Below are 17022 nucleotides of genomic sequence, written 5' to 3' on the forward strand. Positions count from 1 at the left end.
CTTCTCAAGAACCACTGGGCCAGAAAAGCTGAAACTTATGTGGAAGCATCCTGGGGTAGTGTAGATTCTAAATTGTTCAAATCATGACCCCCGGGGGTAGGGCAGGGCCACAATAGGGATCCAAGTTTTACATTGAAATATGTAAGAAAAATCTTTAAAAATCTTCTTCTCAAGAACCACAGGACCAGAAAAGCTGAAACTTATGTGGAAGCATCCTGGGGTAGTGTAGATTCTAAATTGTTCAAATCATGATGACTGGGGTAGGGCAGGGCCACAATAGGGATCCAAGTTTTACATTGAAATATGTAAGAAAAATCTTTAAAAATCTTCTTCTCAAGAACCACTGGACCAGAAAAGCTGAAACTTATGTTGAAGCATCCTGGGGTAGTGTATATTCTAAATTGTTCAAATCATGACCCCCGGGAGTAGGGCAGGCCACAATAGGGAATCCAAGTTTTACTTTGAAATATATAGGAAAAATCTTTAAAAATCTTCTTCTCAAGAACCACTGGACCAGAAAAGCTGAAACTTATGTGGAAACATCCTGGGGTAGTCTAGATTCTGTATTGTTCAACTCATGACCCATGGGGGTAGCTTTGCAATAGGTATTACAAGTGGGGAAATCTGGTAAAGAACAGCATGACCAAAGTTACTCAGGTGAACGATGTGGCCCATGGACCTCTTGTTTGATTTGTGTCTGCATGTTTGTTTGTATGTTTATATTTGTATCTTTTCTAGAACTACAGAGCTATAATTCCAATCAGACTGTCAATAAAGCATCCTTGTCTTAATGGACAACAACCACTTTTTGCAAGGGGAAATAATTGAGAAACGTGAAAAATATAGGTTGTGACATTTAAAAATCTTTTTCTCAAGAATCACTGGGTAAGAAAAGACAAAACTTAAGGGAATGCATCTTTAAAGTGTAGATTATTTGTTCAAATCATGAACACTTGAGCTTGAGTGGCACCACAAAAAGATCAATTGATTGTTTGTTGTTTTACGTCCCGTTCGAGAATTTTTCACTCATATAGAGACGTCACCATGTACCGGTTAAGGGCTTCAAATTTAGACCTTAGTTCAGCACTCGGGGCCATTGAGCAGTGAGGGTTCTTTATTGTGCCAAGGCCTACCATGACACAGGGCCTCGGTTTTTAAGGTCTCATCCGAAAGAGCTGCAACTTTCACCTCAAAGTGCCAAGCGCTTGACAAAGGAACAGTTGCTACCTATTTTTTATCGACTTAGGTCAGTCGCGGCTGTGATTCAAACACACGACCTTCTGATCACGGAGCGAGCACTCTACTGATTGAGCGACTTAAAAACTTAATTATTCAAATCATGACCCCCAGGGATAGGCTGGGGCCACATTAGGGAACCAAAGTTTTACATAGATAGGAAAAATCTCTTTAAAAATCTTCCTCTCAAAGAACCACTGGACCAGAAAAGCTGAAACTTATGTGAAAGCATCCTTGGGTAGTGTAAATTCTAAATTGCTCAAATCATGGCCCTCAGGAGTAGGATGGGGCCACAATAGGGAATCAAAGTTTTACATTGAAATATATAGTAAAACTCTTTAAAAATCTTCTTAAGAACCACTGGACCAGAAAAGCTGAAACTTAAGTGAAAGCATCCCTGGGTAGTATAGATTCTAAATTGTTCAAAACATGGCCCCGGGGTAAGGGTGGGCCACATTAGGGAATCAAAGTTTTACATTGAAATATATAGAAAAATTCTTTAAAAATCTTCTTCTCAAGAACCACTGGGCCAGAAAAGCTGAAACTTATATGGGAGCATCCTGGGGTAGTGTAGATTGTATATTGTTTTAATCATGACCCCCAGGGGTAGGGTGAGGCCACAATAAGTATTACAAGGGAGAAAATCTGTTGAAGAACAGCAGGGCCAAAGTTACTCAGGTGAGCATTGTGGCCCATGGGCCTATTGTTTTAATTATAGAATATTTTTTGCTGAGAAAATTACCAACAGAAAAGTTTTGATAAATTTCAATAAAAAGAACTTTACTCTAAATACTTAATTTACACATTGAGTTTGATTTCTATCAGGGATGGCAATCAAATAAAGAATTGCTAATTGGTTAATCGCAAGATGATCCGACTGATTAACCGGTTAACCGTATCAAAATGCAACGTTTTCTTGACAATTGTTTTTCAAGTAGCTCTGTCCATATACACAAATAGACCCAAATAAGACGATCGAAGTTAAAACATTCCATTAGTCTTGGTTCTGGATCAGAAAAATACGGGTACATATTTTTTATTTCAATTTCAGTAGACCAGAAAAAATTGAGAAAACCATGAAAAAAAGCCTAAGAAATCTTTGAAAATTTTCCAGAATAAATGTCACAAAAGTTCTTTCTGCATTTTCACTATGATAATCAAAACTACATGTGATCTCTATAGCCCTTAATTATACCCCACGCAACAAGTTTGCGCGGGGTATAATGTTTTTGACCCGTCAGTCAGTCTGTCAGTCCTGTTTTTTAGCTCACCTGAGCCGAAGGCTCAAGTGAGCTTTTCTGATCACATTTTGTCTGTAGTCCGTCTGTCCGTCTGTCCGTCCGTCTGTCTGTAAACTTTTCACATTTTCGACTTCTTCTCAAGAACCACTGGGCCAATTTCAACCAAACTTGCCACAAAGTATCCTTGGGTGAAGGGGATTCAAGTTTGTTCAAATGAAGGGCCACGCCCTCTTTCAAGGGGAGATAATAAAGAATTAGTGAAAAATTAATAGCATCTTTTAAAAATCTTCTTCTCAAGAACCACAAAGCCAGGGAAGATGAAACTCATGTGGAAGCATCCTCAGGTAGTGTAGATTCAAATTTGTTCAAATCATGACCCCCGAGGGTAGGGTGGGGCCCAATAGGGGGATAGAAAGTTTTACATAAGAACACATAGAAAAAATATTTCTTCTCAAGAACAGAAAAGCTATGTTTAGTCATATTGATATGGAAGCATCTTCAGGTAGTGTAGATTCAAGTTTGTTCAAATGATGACCCCCGAGAGTAGGACGGGGCCACAATGGAGGATCGAATGTTACATAAGAACATATAGAAAAAATATATCTTCTCAAGAACAGAAAAGCTATGTTTAGTCATATTGATATGGAAGCATCCTCAGGTAGTGTAGATTCCAGTTTGTTCAAATGATGACCCCTGGGATAGGGAGGAGCCACAAGGGGGGATCAAATTTTTACAAAGGAATATATCAGAAAATTTTTTTTTTAATCTTCTCAAGTACAACAAAGCCATTTGTTATTTTGACATGGAAGCATCATCAGGTAGTTTAAAATTCAAGCCCCCCCCCCCCCCCCCCCCCCCCCCCCCCCCGGAATCTTTTCAATACTGAACTGATTTGTGCTTTTGCCTATCCACTGTGCTCAGGTGAGCGATGTGGCCCATGGGCCTCTTTTTGTCAGTGCAACTCCTCATAAACGGCTGCACAGAATGTTGTCAAACTTTGCAGATATTTAGGACACAATGTGTGGATGTGCATATTTCCAGGAAATACCGATTCCTTTATTTTTTCTGGGAATTTCCGCACTTTTCAACTTAGATTTTGTGCCATATGTTGAATATAGAGATGAACAGTTTGTCAGCACATCTCCTCTTAAACCGCTGCACAGAATTTGGTCAAACTTTGCAGATATTTAGGACACAATGTGCATATTACCAGGAAATTCTGATTCCTTTATTTTTCTGGGAATTTCGGCACTTATCAACTTAGATTTTTGGCCATATCTTGAATATAGAAATGAACAGTTTGTCAGCACAACTCCTCTTAAACTGCGTCACAGAATTTGGTCAAACTCTGCAGATATTTAGGACACAATGTGAAGATGTGCATACTACCAGGAAATTCCAATTACTTTATTTCTTCTGGGAATTTTGGCACTTTTCATCTTAGATTTTTGGCCATATCTTGAATAAAGAGATGAATAATTTGTCAGCGCAACTCCTCTTAAACCACTGCACAGAATTTGGTCAAACTTTGCATATATTAAAGGACTTATCGCATGTTTCTAAATTATTTGAAATTAAAAGTGTAAAACGTTCATTGTGACTACAGTTTATAAATTTTGTGTTTTTACTGCGGATAAACTGCGGTAATTAATCAATTATTGACTCAAATGAAAACCCCTGATTTAAAAATCTAAGTTAATTAGATAGTGATCACGTGACCCTGTGACGTCAAAGGCGACTGGGCTGATCAGCTCTTCTCGTTAATCTTATGAAAATATACGCGATACAACCTGAATTTTCTTCGTTGTGGACGAGCAAATCACTTATTTTATCGATATGAAGTTGAATATCCAACCTTATATGTTACAATTGTCAGCAAGAAAAAATCTGAAAAATCTGTTAACATTGTAAAAATAGCAGCGACGATAGCGAGGGAGACGCGGCGAAGACGAAGAAACTCGCCATCAGAATACGATTTGATTTGTCATCTTATCACATGAATTTACGTATTTGATTCACAAATTTAACATTATATAATTTGTTGTTCTTTGTTTTTAACATAATATTAATTTATGTAAGTCTTCATATGTATTTTAAAGGATGGCGATCTTGAAAAATAATTTCCCGATCACGAAACATTGCCGTAATCAGAGCTACAGATTCTAAATGTTTAGAATAAAAAATGAAAATATCTCAAAAACCTTATACCTCAGAACTAGTTAATGTTTCTATAGTAATTGAAAAGCACGTTAGAAATTAAATTTTTCAGCATTTTTCGTAATTAAGCTGCATTTGTCGTTGATAACTCCGTAAATAGTGTGTCTATTCTCATCTCTCTATCACTGAATTGTCGCCTATGACGTCAGAGCAGTATTTCGCCGAAATCCGACTGAAATTTGCATATTGCCGTATTTGAATTTCAACTCCCAATATCTCTTAAAATATGCTTTCAACAAAGTTTATTGTATTCAGTATTTTAATAAACAAGGTTGTAGATAATATTTTTCATAAAATTACGATTTTTGAAAAATCATGCGATAAGTCCTTTAAGTACACAGTGTGTAGATATGCATAAGAGTTTTGCCTATTATTGAAGAAACTTTCGAGCTAGGTAATAAGGAAATCCACTGGAATCAGCTTTTGTAATGAAATTTCATGTGAAATATTTTATGACCTTAAAAGACCCCTATTGATTTTGAGATCAAAATATTAATGATTTAACACATACGCACACACATACACACACACACAAAATCTTGGATAGTTCTCAACCCCCCCCCCCCCCCCCCCTTTCAAATTGGTGCTTTGCCTTAAATAATTTCATAAGTACAGTATATAAACAAATTCATATGACTACATCATTCCATCAATTATTTAATTGTGTAAATTGTCAGGTGTTGGACATGGACTTACACTCATTAATTATAACAAATTGAAATCACTGAGGAATTTAAATAACAGTTTGTCAGCATAACTCCTGCACTGAATTTCCTGAAACTTTATAGGTATTTCAGACATAATGTATAGATTTGTATATTACCAAGAAATTTTGATTCCATTATTTATCTAGAAACTTCAGCCCAGTTAAATTTGTAACATACAAAGATTTGAATGTCCTTATATGCAAGAAGTTTTGATGTGATGATTCTTTGCAAGTAATGCCCCTTTTTTAATTATACTGTGTATTTAAAATGCACTGTGCCATTCATTATGTGTTGCATTGTCGAGTTTTGGGGGAGCGTGGGGTATGTGTCTGCATGAGCTTGCTCACTTTTTCTTTCATTTACAATGTTTGTTTAATAATTACATGTAAATTGATTTGATAACTGAAAACAACGAACACACCATTGCTCAATGATTCAATTATTATCATTAAAGAATTACAGGACAGTCAGGGTAACGACATGGTGTTTTCACAGTAATTAACACTTCATAAACTGACCAATTACGCAACTTTCTCAATCTGGAGATTCATAATTACATGTATGTCCAAATTAAATCCTTTAAATCCTAAATGATCATCCTTTGTGCAGGGATTTCTTTTTTAACATTTTTTTTTTTAAAATGTGTTCAATTTAACAAATATTTAATTTTTTCTGATTAACTGATTACAGATTTTCTAATCGATTGCCATTGTTTCGACCGAGTAATCGGTTAAACGGTTACAAATTGCCATCCCTAATTTCTATACATCTGAAACTATAGCCTTTTTGCACACCCTGTTTGCCCATTTCCTTTTTACTAATTCTTAATCTCCCCTTGAAAGAGGGCATGGCTCTTCATGTAACAAACTTAAATCCCCTTTACCCAAGGATGCTTTGTGATAAGTTTGGTTGAAATTAGCCCAGTGGTTCTTGAGAAGAAATCGAAAATGTGAAACGTTTACAGATGCTGGACACTTTTAGATCGGAAATGCTCACTTGAGCCTTTGGCTCATCTTTGAAAATATTCTTATCAAGAAAAGCAGTGCTTCAATAAGTCATTATATACATTATTGTGTGTAAAGCAATGTATTTTTTGAATGATTTTTTTAAACAGTTCCATTATACAAACATTTGGAAGAGCATTGTGTGGAATTTCTTCAGTTCTCATTCAGGTGGATGAACAACATACTGATGCGTGAAATTCCTCTTAGGTGTACAATTCGACTTTGGGACACATATCAGGTCAGAACTTTATATGTTAGATGATGTAGAGTAGATGTAGTGTGATTGAATGCTTCATACATCCCAAAATTTACTACAGGCAGCCAAGAGGCTGAACCATGAAATTTAGAAAAGCTTCTGCATTTATATGCTAATACATCATTGTCTTTTAAAATTTTCCTGGAGAAAAAAAAGCAGATACCCTATGTTGGAAATGAACTTAATAAATTTAATATATTTATCCTCTACATTTATATAAAACTAATTTCTCACAGTCCAAAAAAAGTAGTGTCCTATCCGGAAGCTTTCTTAAAGCCCTTAAGTGTTAAGTATTTTTTGCCCATTTGCTAAACTATGAAATTTTACCACACAAACAAAACACATATTTCACTTTCTCATTCTTTCAAAAGGCCAAGTAATCATTCTCGAAAGACTTTTACACTGAATATTCATGAGTTTTTGTTTGTAAGCAAAGAATTAATTCTTTAATTAAACTTAGGCACAAGGCATACCGTAATTGGAAAGGATATTTTTTGTCTTTTGAACAAATGATAGACCTACACAATAAATGCATGATTTACCTTATACCATATTCAAGAAATAGAGGATATTCTATGTTTTGTTGATGAATATGGAATTTATTTCACAAGTGGGATAGGATTTTTTGATATTTTCACGAGTGCGAAGAAGGAGTGAAAATATCAAAAAATCCTGTCTCACGAGTGAAATAAATTCCATATTCATCTACAAAACATTGAATTTTCTGTTTATTACATTTTCTTTGATTTTCCCTTTGACTCTGTCTATTCATAGCACAGTGTCATAGGCTGTGACGTCATAGTTGAACATTTGAGACGTCATAGCGAAGGGATTGCGAGATTGAAAAACGTTGTAAACATGGATTTTTAATTACACATTTGGAGAAACTTGGGCAGTTTTAGTCTCTGTCAGGATTTTTCATTTATCTATAACAGGCCAGGGAGTTTTTTTTTTAACACTTGGTGATGGGAAGGAAAATCGAAAGTTTTGCTGCACTTCTGATATTCTCACACTGTGAGAATACCATTTTTGATCATCCTTTCACACTGCGTCAGAATATCACTTTTATTCAATAAATAACTTCCAGTATTTCACTGTTGAAAATGTAATAATTTTGTTTATTCAATTAAGTAGACAGTTTGATTGCTGCTCTTCTTCTCTTGTGTCATCAAATTAACTAGCTTTCCATTACTCCTAATATGCACCCATGAAATCTCATGTTTATGATTGAAGTGAAACTATTTAAAGCACATGTGCATTATTAGCAGTCATTGTATTTATTGTGGAACCACAATATTTTTTTAACCTTCCAATTTCTTTTCCTGTGAAACAAATATGAACTAGAGTGTGTAATTTTCAGATAGTGAGAAACTTTTACATTGTAAATTAATAATAGTGGTAAGTCAAAATTTCTGAGATCAAAAATATTAGGCCTCATGACCATAAACTGAGAATAGACATAAGTCAGAACTTTGATTTTGAATAGCTTTTCATTTATAATACATACATTATCAAAAAATTGCAGGTTTGTATAATATTCCAATTACATATGGTAAAAATTTTGTTTTGTTATCAAAATTATTTCAAAAGTTATATTGATTTGAAATTTTGTCTTAAGCCTGTTCTCAGTTCTTGGGGCCAGATTACACACTTTTAGACATTAATTAAATCAGAAATAAGAAAAGTCCTATAATTTTGACCTACATTTCAGGCTGAGCAGAATGGATTTGCTGATTTCCACCTGTATGTTTGTGCTGCATTTCTAGTCAGGTTTACCCAGGATGTTCTCAGAGAGCAAGATTTTCAGGTAACAGTGAACAAAAGTTAAACCCCAAGCTATGCTCTTAATAAAGGTCTTGTGCATGCTGACGTATAATGGTATTCTCTACATCGTAGCCTCTCTTGGGCACCTTGTTTTCATGTTGTGTATAACCCAATGAAAAATGCTCTTTGCAGAGATGTAGGAATATGATTTCACAAAGATTTTTGAATTATAAATAACTTTTAAAGGAAACTCTATTGGTAAAATTTATTATAAATAATTCATTTTTTTAGCTCACTTGAGCTAAAGGCTTAAGTAAGCTTATTTCTGATCCATCTGTCTGAATTTGTTTTAATATTTTTGACTTCTTCTCAAGAACCACTGGGCCAGTTTCAACTAAACCTGCTAAAAAGCATCCTTGAGGGATGGGGATTCAAGTTTGTTCAAATGAAGAGCCACACCCTCTTTCAAGGGAAGATAATTAAGAAATAATGAAAATCTAGTGTGAAAGCTCCATTGCATTGTGTAGATTCAAGTTTGTTCAAATCATGACACCTGATGGTAGGGTGGGGCCACAATGGGTGGAAAGTGTTTACTTAGTAATATATAAGAAAAATCTTCTCAAAAACAGCAAATCCATGGTTAATCATTTTAATATGGAATCATCCTCTGGTAGTGTAGAATCAAGTTCGTTCAAAATCATGACCCCTGGAGTAGGGGGTGGGTCACAATAGGCGATCAAAATTTTACATAGGAATATATAGGAAATATCTTTCAAAATCTTCTCAAGAACAGCAAAGCCATGATTAGTCATATTAATCTAGAAGCATCCTCAGATAATGTAGATTCAATTTTGTTCAAATTTTGACCCCCATAGATAGGGTGGGGCCACAATGAACTATCAAAGTTATACATAGGAATACATAGGAAAATTTTTCCAAATTCTTCTAAAGAACAGCAAAGCCATGGTTGGTCATATTATATGGAAACATCCTCAGGTAGTGTAGATTCAAGTTTATTCAAATCATGACCCTCAGGGATAGGGTGGGGCCACAATTGTGCAATAACTTTGGTGAATTTGGGACAATCTGCATAAAACTTAAAGTTGATCTGTTAGGTCGTCAGTATAGGTGTGTAGTTGATCACCTCCAAAGAACAGGAAAAAAGAAGACATATTAGAAATTAGTCAATGTCCCAGGGCAAAAACTTTAGAAAATTGGTCAATTAATATGAAACTCAAAATTGTCTTGTAATTCACATATTTAAGCGAAAATATTTGAATTTTGGACGAAAAAAAAATTATGTTTATGCATTTGCGTAGGCAATGTTAAATAGTAAAATGAGAAAGAAGCAGTAAAATCAGAATGGAGGAAATAATGGATATATGTGAAAAACAATAACCATGCTATCTCTATTTAACTTAAAATGAGATTCAGTAACATCATGATTTCATTTAAAGGGAATTCTTATGTTTCTTCAAAACCTTCCGACCCACCACTGGCAAAATGAGGAGATTGGTGAACTCTTAGCTGAGGCATACAAACTTAAGTATATGTTTGCTGATGCACCAAACCATTTAAGTAAGAAGAAGTGAGTTTTGTTGTTAGGATTCTCTGTGTAGATGACCCAGAGCTGTATTGGGAGGGCCCAGAAGGGCACTGCTGGTGCTGGACTCGCCCCAACCACAAGCCACTATATTCAAGTCTTTCAATGATTAGTGCCAAGACTTCTCTGGGAAAGCAGGAAGTATCAAACAGGAATTCCTCTACCTTTGCCAAAATGATGTCACTCAAACCAAATTATTGTTGTTCATCTAATCAGCAAAAGACAGTGCTGGTGAATGGTGTGGTGTATTGTGTTTGATTCTTAGAAATTCTATGCAAACAGATTTATGTGGTACAAAGTAGTTCTCTGATAGATTGTTGTCAGTTTACTCCATATATACCCAGCATTTTAATGATTTTAGACACCTGTCTTTATGTCTTATAAAACCAATATACCATTAATGTGTAAATTACACAGACAAGTAATTACTGGTAAGGTAACTACTTTGTACTCATTCAGAGTTGTTCATTCTTAACTTGACATTTATTTTGTGTACATCAGATGTGCATTATTCATAGTATGTGGTGCAGTAGACATAATGATATGTGATTATATGAATAATATACTCTTAAATTTATTCAGTTGTAATACACAAATGCTCTTGTTATTTTGTGAAGCAACATGTGTGTATAAACTATTTTACCTATATTTAATTTTAATGGAAGATGAGATACTCTGTGTTGTACTAACATTGTATTTTCTTTGTGAGTGCAGTACTCAAGCTGAATAACTAGGACAATATATTACAGTATAAAAGCTGAATATTAATGACTCTTGAATAAGATACCATTCGGAGAGATCTATTGGAAATCATATTTGATTTTCCTCCAATAATAATTTGCAAAGTTTCATGACTGATTTTTCTTATACACTTGAACTTTGGTATCTTGAACATTGGTATCTTGAATACCATGGATATGTCATAGTGATTTGGAAGTTCCAACCACTTATTCCTTAAGTATTTTACTCCTGATATCTCAAATCTCAGATATCTCAAAGTTTTTTCTCGGTCCCATCAAGTTCAAGATAACGAGGTTTGACTGTATATACTGTTTACTTGGAAATTTTCAACCATCAGTGTTATTTTTGGCCTTTAACTGACAATAGTGAAAGAATTAGAGACTATGCTCATCACTGAGTACTTTCATGGTTTAATATGCTTACATTTAATGAAATGCATTAAAGAATGGTGTATAGATAGCTTGCTGGGGCCATCTTTAAAAAATTGTTTGGTTGCCCTCTTCCGGCTGCCTGACTAAAAATGACCCGACTCAAAATTCCTATAACCTCCAGGAAACAATTCTTTTTTTATGCATTGCAGGAAATAGATTTTGATAATTCAGCATTGTTGTTTAAATTTTCTGAGGGAAAAAATTTCCCACCTACCTACCGACCCAATTTTTTCATCCTGAGATGGGTGAGGGCAAACAAACATTAATCTAAAGTTGGCCCGATATAAAAATAATACTCATACACCATATGAACCAAGTCTGTGTGAAGTTGTTAATATGACCATTGTAACATAGTATTAGGGCTGTGTAACATAGGGGGAAAATTCTCAGAATGTATTACAATATTTAAGAAAAATATCGCAATATATTATGATACATCAAGTTTTAAGGTGTGTTGGTTTCTTCATAATTGTGGTGTGATATTAAGGAAGGAAAATGTAGATTTCAGCATTTTTGTTTCAAAAAATCTTTTTTTCTACCTAAAACCAAGCTTAAAGCAAAAATTAAAATTCCATTTTTTTATTGTTAGAAAGAGAAATTTGACCTTTTTTTAGGATTTCTAATGAGCTCCACCATATTGTTTACAAAAGACCAAAACCTGAGCATTATATACTTCTGGAAAGTATCCAAAAAAAAATTTAAACATTGATATTTCATTTTATGTATCAATGTATGAAGTCAACACCCTCTGCATCACAAGACATCACCCCTACATATGATACATGACTCATATTTCCAGAAGGTTGAGGACTGAGTTTACTGCTGGGGAAATCAATTTTCAGATATCTTCAAATGAAAATTTTAGAAGAATAAATTATTAATAATACACTTGTTCCATTGAAATATTCCTTAGCTATTTCACTTTTGTGTACATCTGCATTAATTTAAAGTTTTGATTATAAATCTGTTGTGAATAGATACATATCATGACATCATTGTCATTAACATTGTATTCATTTACTCAGTGAAGATTAAGTAACACTGTTATAACATGCTGATGATCTTCAAAGCTCAGCTGAACTTAAAGCTCAAGTGAGCTTTTCTGATCACATTTTGTCCAGCATCAGTTTGTCCGTCTCTCTGTACACTTTTTAACATTTTAGACTACTCAGGAATCACTGGGCCAATTTCACCCAATAAGAGGTTATATTTTTTTTTTTATGGGAACCCCTCCTGAAGAATTTTCAGGGGTCCATGTTTTATGCTCTGTTCACAAATATGTATTATTTGTAGGTTTTTTTGAGATTGATCACTGTTCATTATTTTCAACTTTTTCTTAGGAAAAAATCTTCAAAAATCTTATTCTCAAAATCAACAGGGCCATGATTAGTCATATTAATATGTAATCTTTTTCAATTAATGTTGATTCAAATTCAAATTAGGGTCCATGGGAATAGATTTGGGCTACAATAGGGGATCAGAGTTTTACAAGGTAACATGTAGGAACAAATCTTTTGAAGAGTAGCAAGGTCATACTAAATCATGTTAAAAAGCAAATAAATTGTGTTTATTCTTTTTTTCTTTCACTGAAAGTGGGGGATATTAATTTAGGTTCATCTGTCTGTCTGTATTTCTGTCTGCATGTAACTCTTTCATTTCCAGACGATCTCTCGAGAAGCCTTGAAGCTTTTGCAATGAAATTTTATATCACAACTCCCTTTGGCCTAAAAAAGACCCTTATTGATTCTGAGGTCAAAGGTTGTAAATTCATACATTTTGTGTGTGTGTAACACTTTCGTTTCATCTTAAAAAGTTTTTGAGCTTTCGCACTGAAATTTCATACCACAACTCCCTATGGCCTAAAGAGGACCCTTATTTATTTTGAAGTCAAAGGTCAAGGTCATAAATCCATCTGTTTTTGTTGAACACATTGTTTCTGGATGATAAGAAGCTTTTGCAATGAAATTTTTTCCACTACTTATGGTCACATCTGCCCCTCTCAAAGTGTCCCACCCCGTTTTTTTTTGTTTTTTTTTTTATTGAAGTTTTTTGTTATCAAAAGTCAATTGGAAGTTTGTTGGCATCACTCGTGGTCAGAGTTTTAGAGTTACTTCCCATTTGTATTAAAAAGTCATGTGGCACTATTTTTAGCTCAGGGGTTATTATGAACTCATGGGTTAACTCGGGGATGGATCAAATTTTACATAATGAGTGATCAGGGAAAAAAAATCTTTTACTTGTCTTCTCATACAGAACAGCAAGGCTGTGTAAATAAACCTATTTGATATTGAAGCAACCTAATATTGTGTGGATTCAAGTTCAGTTATATCAATAACCCTTAAAGCTAGTAAAGGGCCACAATATGCTGTTAAAATGTTTTTCCTGGAATTAAAAAGGGGGGGGGGGGTAAAAACAAATTTCCCCTGAAGAACACCAGGACCATGTTGACTCAGGTGAGCCATGTGGTCCATGAGACATTTTTTTTTATACATACTCATTGGGTCAAGAACCCTCATTTTCAGTGAAAATGTATGAAAGTATTTTACTTTTAGAATACAGTTCAAAACATGCCACATTTTATGGTGTGTACTTTTGATATTTTTAACAACATACCAGTTTAAAATCCCTTGTTCTGATTTTCTCCTGGAAACTTATAAAAAGAATTTTCTGATGCATTACAATCCTGAAAATTTCAATACTGTTCTACATTTAACTGTACATTTATTGTTTGGCACTGAAGACTAAAAACTATGACGTTACTTTATTAGAGTAGTTGAAAGGAATTAGATAAAGGGGAAATTTTTAAAAAAAAAAAAAAAAAAAAAGGGGGGGGGGATTATGAATTGAAAATGGATTTGAACAGAATTTTTTTTATGAAAATACCAAATTCTGACATGGAAAATTTTAAACCTCTAAGCTTTGATTCATTTTAAAGAAATTCTCAGTTTATCAATCTTAATAGACAATCCTGAAGTTAGCTGCAGAACTGTAGCTCTCCGAAAAAAAAAAATATTGACAGATCAGTTTCGGAGAGCTACAGTTCAGCAGCTACATGTATCCTGAAGTCATCTATCAATATATTTCAAAAGTCACTTCAGTTCATATTAAAAAAAAAACAAGGCTTGTTTTCATGCTTTGTTTATCAACATTGATCTTTTTAAAAATACAATCTGATTGATGTATTTATCCAGATTTATAAACATTTTTGTCTCATTCATAAACATTCCATATTCATAACTTTTTGGTTCAATAAGCACATGAAACTGGTCAATCCTGAAATTCACACATTTTTAAAATGGCTGCAGGAGTTGACAGTTTAATGTTAAAATAGTTATGTCAATTGTATAATGTGTGCAATTTTAATGAATATTGATTAAAGAATGTTATGTATTGAGAATTGTGTTTTATTTGAGTTTAGAGCAGAAATATCAGAAGTAATTGTTTTTGTTTATTGTTGATTATAAATCATGATTTATTTGTTTGTTAATGCAGGAAGAAATGGTTGCAAAATTTCAAACTAAAATATTTTAAAATAAATAGCCATGAAATTCAAACGAGAGTCACTGTAATTTTTTAGGTCAACACAATGACGTTGCTAGGCCACACAGTACTGTGGTTTCATTTATTTTCGTGGGAATTGAACAACTACATGTATATACAGTAAAAGCACATTTTTGGCCCAATATTAGCCAAATTTTGAAAATCTCTTAGACTAGGAATGTACACAATTGTATATATTGTATGAAACATCTTAATTGACAAAATTACAATATTATCAACTCTTGTTTCTGTGAAGTCACAAACTATTTGGATTTACCTTTTTTTTTTCAGGAAAGAAGACAAAATGGACAAAATTCGTTCAATTCCGAGTATAGAATTTACTGAGAACAACTTTGCCTCAGAACAATATATTCACATATTTCATTGATAGATTGAGCAGGGGCAGACCTGGGTTCAATGACTTTTAATCAAAATGTCAATGTAAAATATATCTAACATATGACATCATGGCTAATGAAAATAGGTAATGCTTTTAAGTCTGCAGATATCTCCATGGTTTAGAACATAATTATAGATTTCTGTATCAGTTTATTTTTGGAGCAGATATGTGTCATTACAGAATATAGTCCTTTCCATGTAGTAGCAGAAAATTACAATATCTTTAATATGTAAATTGGCAGAAAATTATATCTTTGATATGTAAATTCATGGACAGCTACCTAGTCCTATTCTAACATTAATAAAATTTGTAGTTCTTTGAGTATCTTATTTGGTGGCCTATTTTACTATAAAAACAACCAAAAACTAAGTTCAACAAAACTGATGAAACCACAGTATCCAGGATATTATCTAAAGAGAAGTGAACTTGAATAGCTTTTAAATTCAGAAAGTAGGTCACCTTAATCAATTTTTGTTTGAAACACAGGAACCCCTAACTTATACATGTATCAACTTCCAAGGTTTGATGACCCTATTCATTATGCTGAGGTTCATACAAGTAGTTAAACAGATTTAAAGTAGCAATAAATTTTTAAGAAGTAGTCCATTTAGACAATACAAATCGGGAGCAGAGCAAACACGGACCTCCATAAACATCAGAAGTGGGATCAGGTGCCATGGAGGAGTGAGAATCCCCTACCGACCCGTCACACCCGCCGTTTGCTCCTTGTCATGATCGGGATAAACAGAAAAATCTGTAGACAATTCAGTGTGTAAATAATGGCCTAACAATTAGTATGAAAAACGTCAGTCAGCATTTGACTTATTGATAGGTTGTATTTGCTGACAAGGTCATTGTATTGACCATAAAACTTGCGAAATGATGACTTCAAACGAGACTGCTGATATCCTTGTTTCATCAACTTGTTTGTCGATAGCTTGCATTTTTTTAGAAATTGTTCATACATAGAGCATGCTCTCGGTATTGCATCAACTGGGAGACGAAAACCCCATATACAGGTGATAAGGGTATATTGCTACATAAGTAAGGGAAGTTGACAATTGAAAAATTGAAGTCTTCATGTTTATCATCTTCAGTATTGTAGTTCAGTAACAAATGAACAACTACTGTTATTAGTAGTTTGTGCTTTGATTTATTGACTTCATAACCAATAGGGGTCATCTACTTCATAGGGGGGATCAGTTACTAAGTTTCATGTCTGTCAAGCAAAGGGTTCTTAAGATATTGATCTGACAATATTAGGTCTAACCAACTGGTGCAATCCAATATGTCCTACTTTTTTCACTGGGATCAAAAAATAATTACTCTGTTGAATTGCTCTTACCAGTATGAATCTTTGCCTTACTATTAATTGAGAAAGCTTTAAAAATGAAGTTCAAGGTCAGAGGAAGGTAAATATAAAAAGAAAACATAGGACCCTGTTGTTACAACATTCACCTGAGTCACATTGGACCTGCTGTTCTGAAGATTTAAAAAAAAAATCCATCTTGATTCCCATGAACAATTGTGACCACATCTTAGCCCTGAGGAATTACAAATAAACTTTAATCCAAAGAACATGGAGATGCTTCAAAAATCAATGCAACTAAAATGTATAATGGCATTGCTATTTGGAAGAAAAGATTAAAAAAATATGTGTTTGTGAAACTCTAAAGCTCTAATATGGCAGCTCAAGGCCAAGGTTAGAGTTTTTTCAAAAGTATGTCATACTCCAAGGTCAAGGTTTCAAAAATGTTGGTACTGAAAGAAAGGTCTTGTCATAAGGAATACTTCTGTGAAATATGAAAGCCTAGCACCAACCATTCGGAAAATATGGTTAAAGTTTTTCAAAAGTAGGTCATACTTCAAGGTCAAGAGGTAA

At 34.0% G+C, this 17022-nt stretch overlaps 1 protein-coding gene across 2 annotated transcripts in view; it reads left to right on the forward strand.

Annotated features, from left to right (window-relative positions):
- The window catches only part of LOC133195813 (TBC1 domain family member 22B-like), a 56793-nt gene extending 42202 nt beyond the window's left edge, over window positions 1–14591 (forward strand). For both annotated transcript variants that reach the window (XM_061331764.1, XM_061331765.1), the window contains 3 exons: window positions 6516–6643; window positions 8373–8468; window positions 9883–14591. In XM_061331764.1, the coding sequence (XP_061187748.1) occupies window positions 6516–6643; window positions 8373–8468; window positions 9883–10017 (359 nt within the window). In that variant the 3' untranslated portion in view covers window positions 10018–14591. The remainder of the gene's footprint in view (window positions 1–6515; window positions 6644–8372; window positions 8469–9882) is intronic.
- The last annotated feature ends 2431 nt before the right edge of the window (window positions 14592–17022 follow it).

Source organism: Saccostrea echinata, unplaced genomic scaffold (assembly GCF_033153115.1).
Source record: "Saccostrea echinata isolate AGI-Se365-2 ecotype Australia unplaced genomic scaffold, CSIRO_AGI_Sech_v1 ptg000029l, whole genome shotgun sequence".
NCBI classification, from domain to species: Eukaryota; Metazoa; Mollusca; class Bivalvia; order Ostreida; family Ostreidae; genus Saccostrea; species Saccostrea echinata.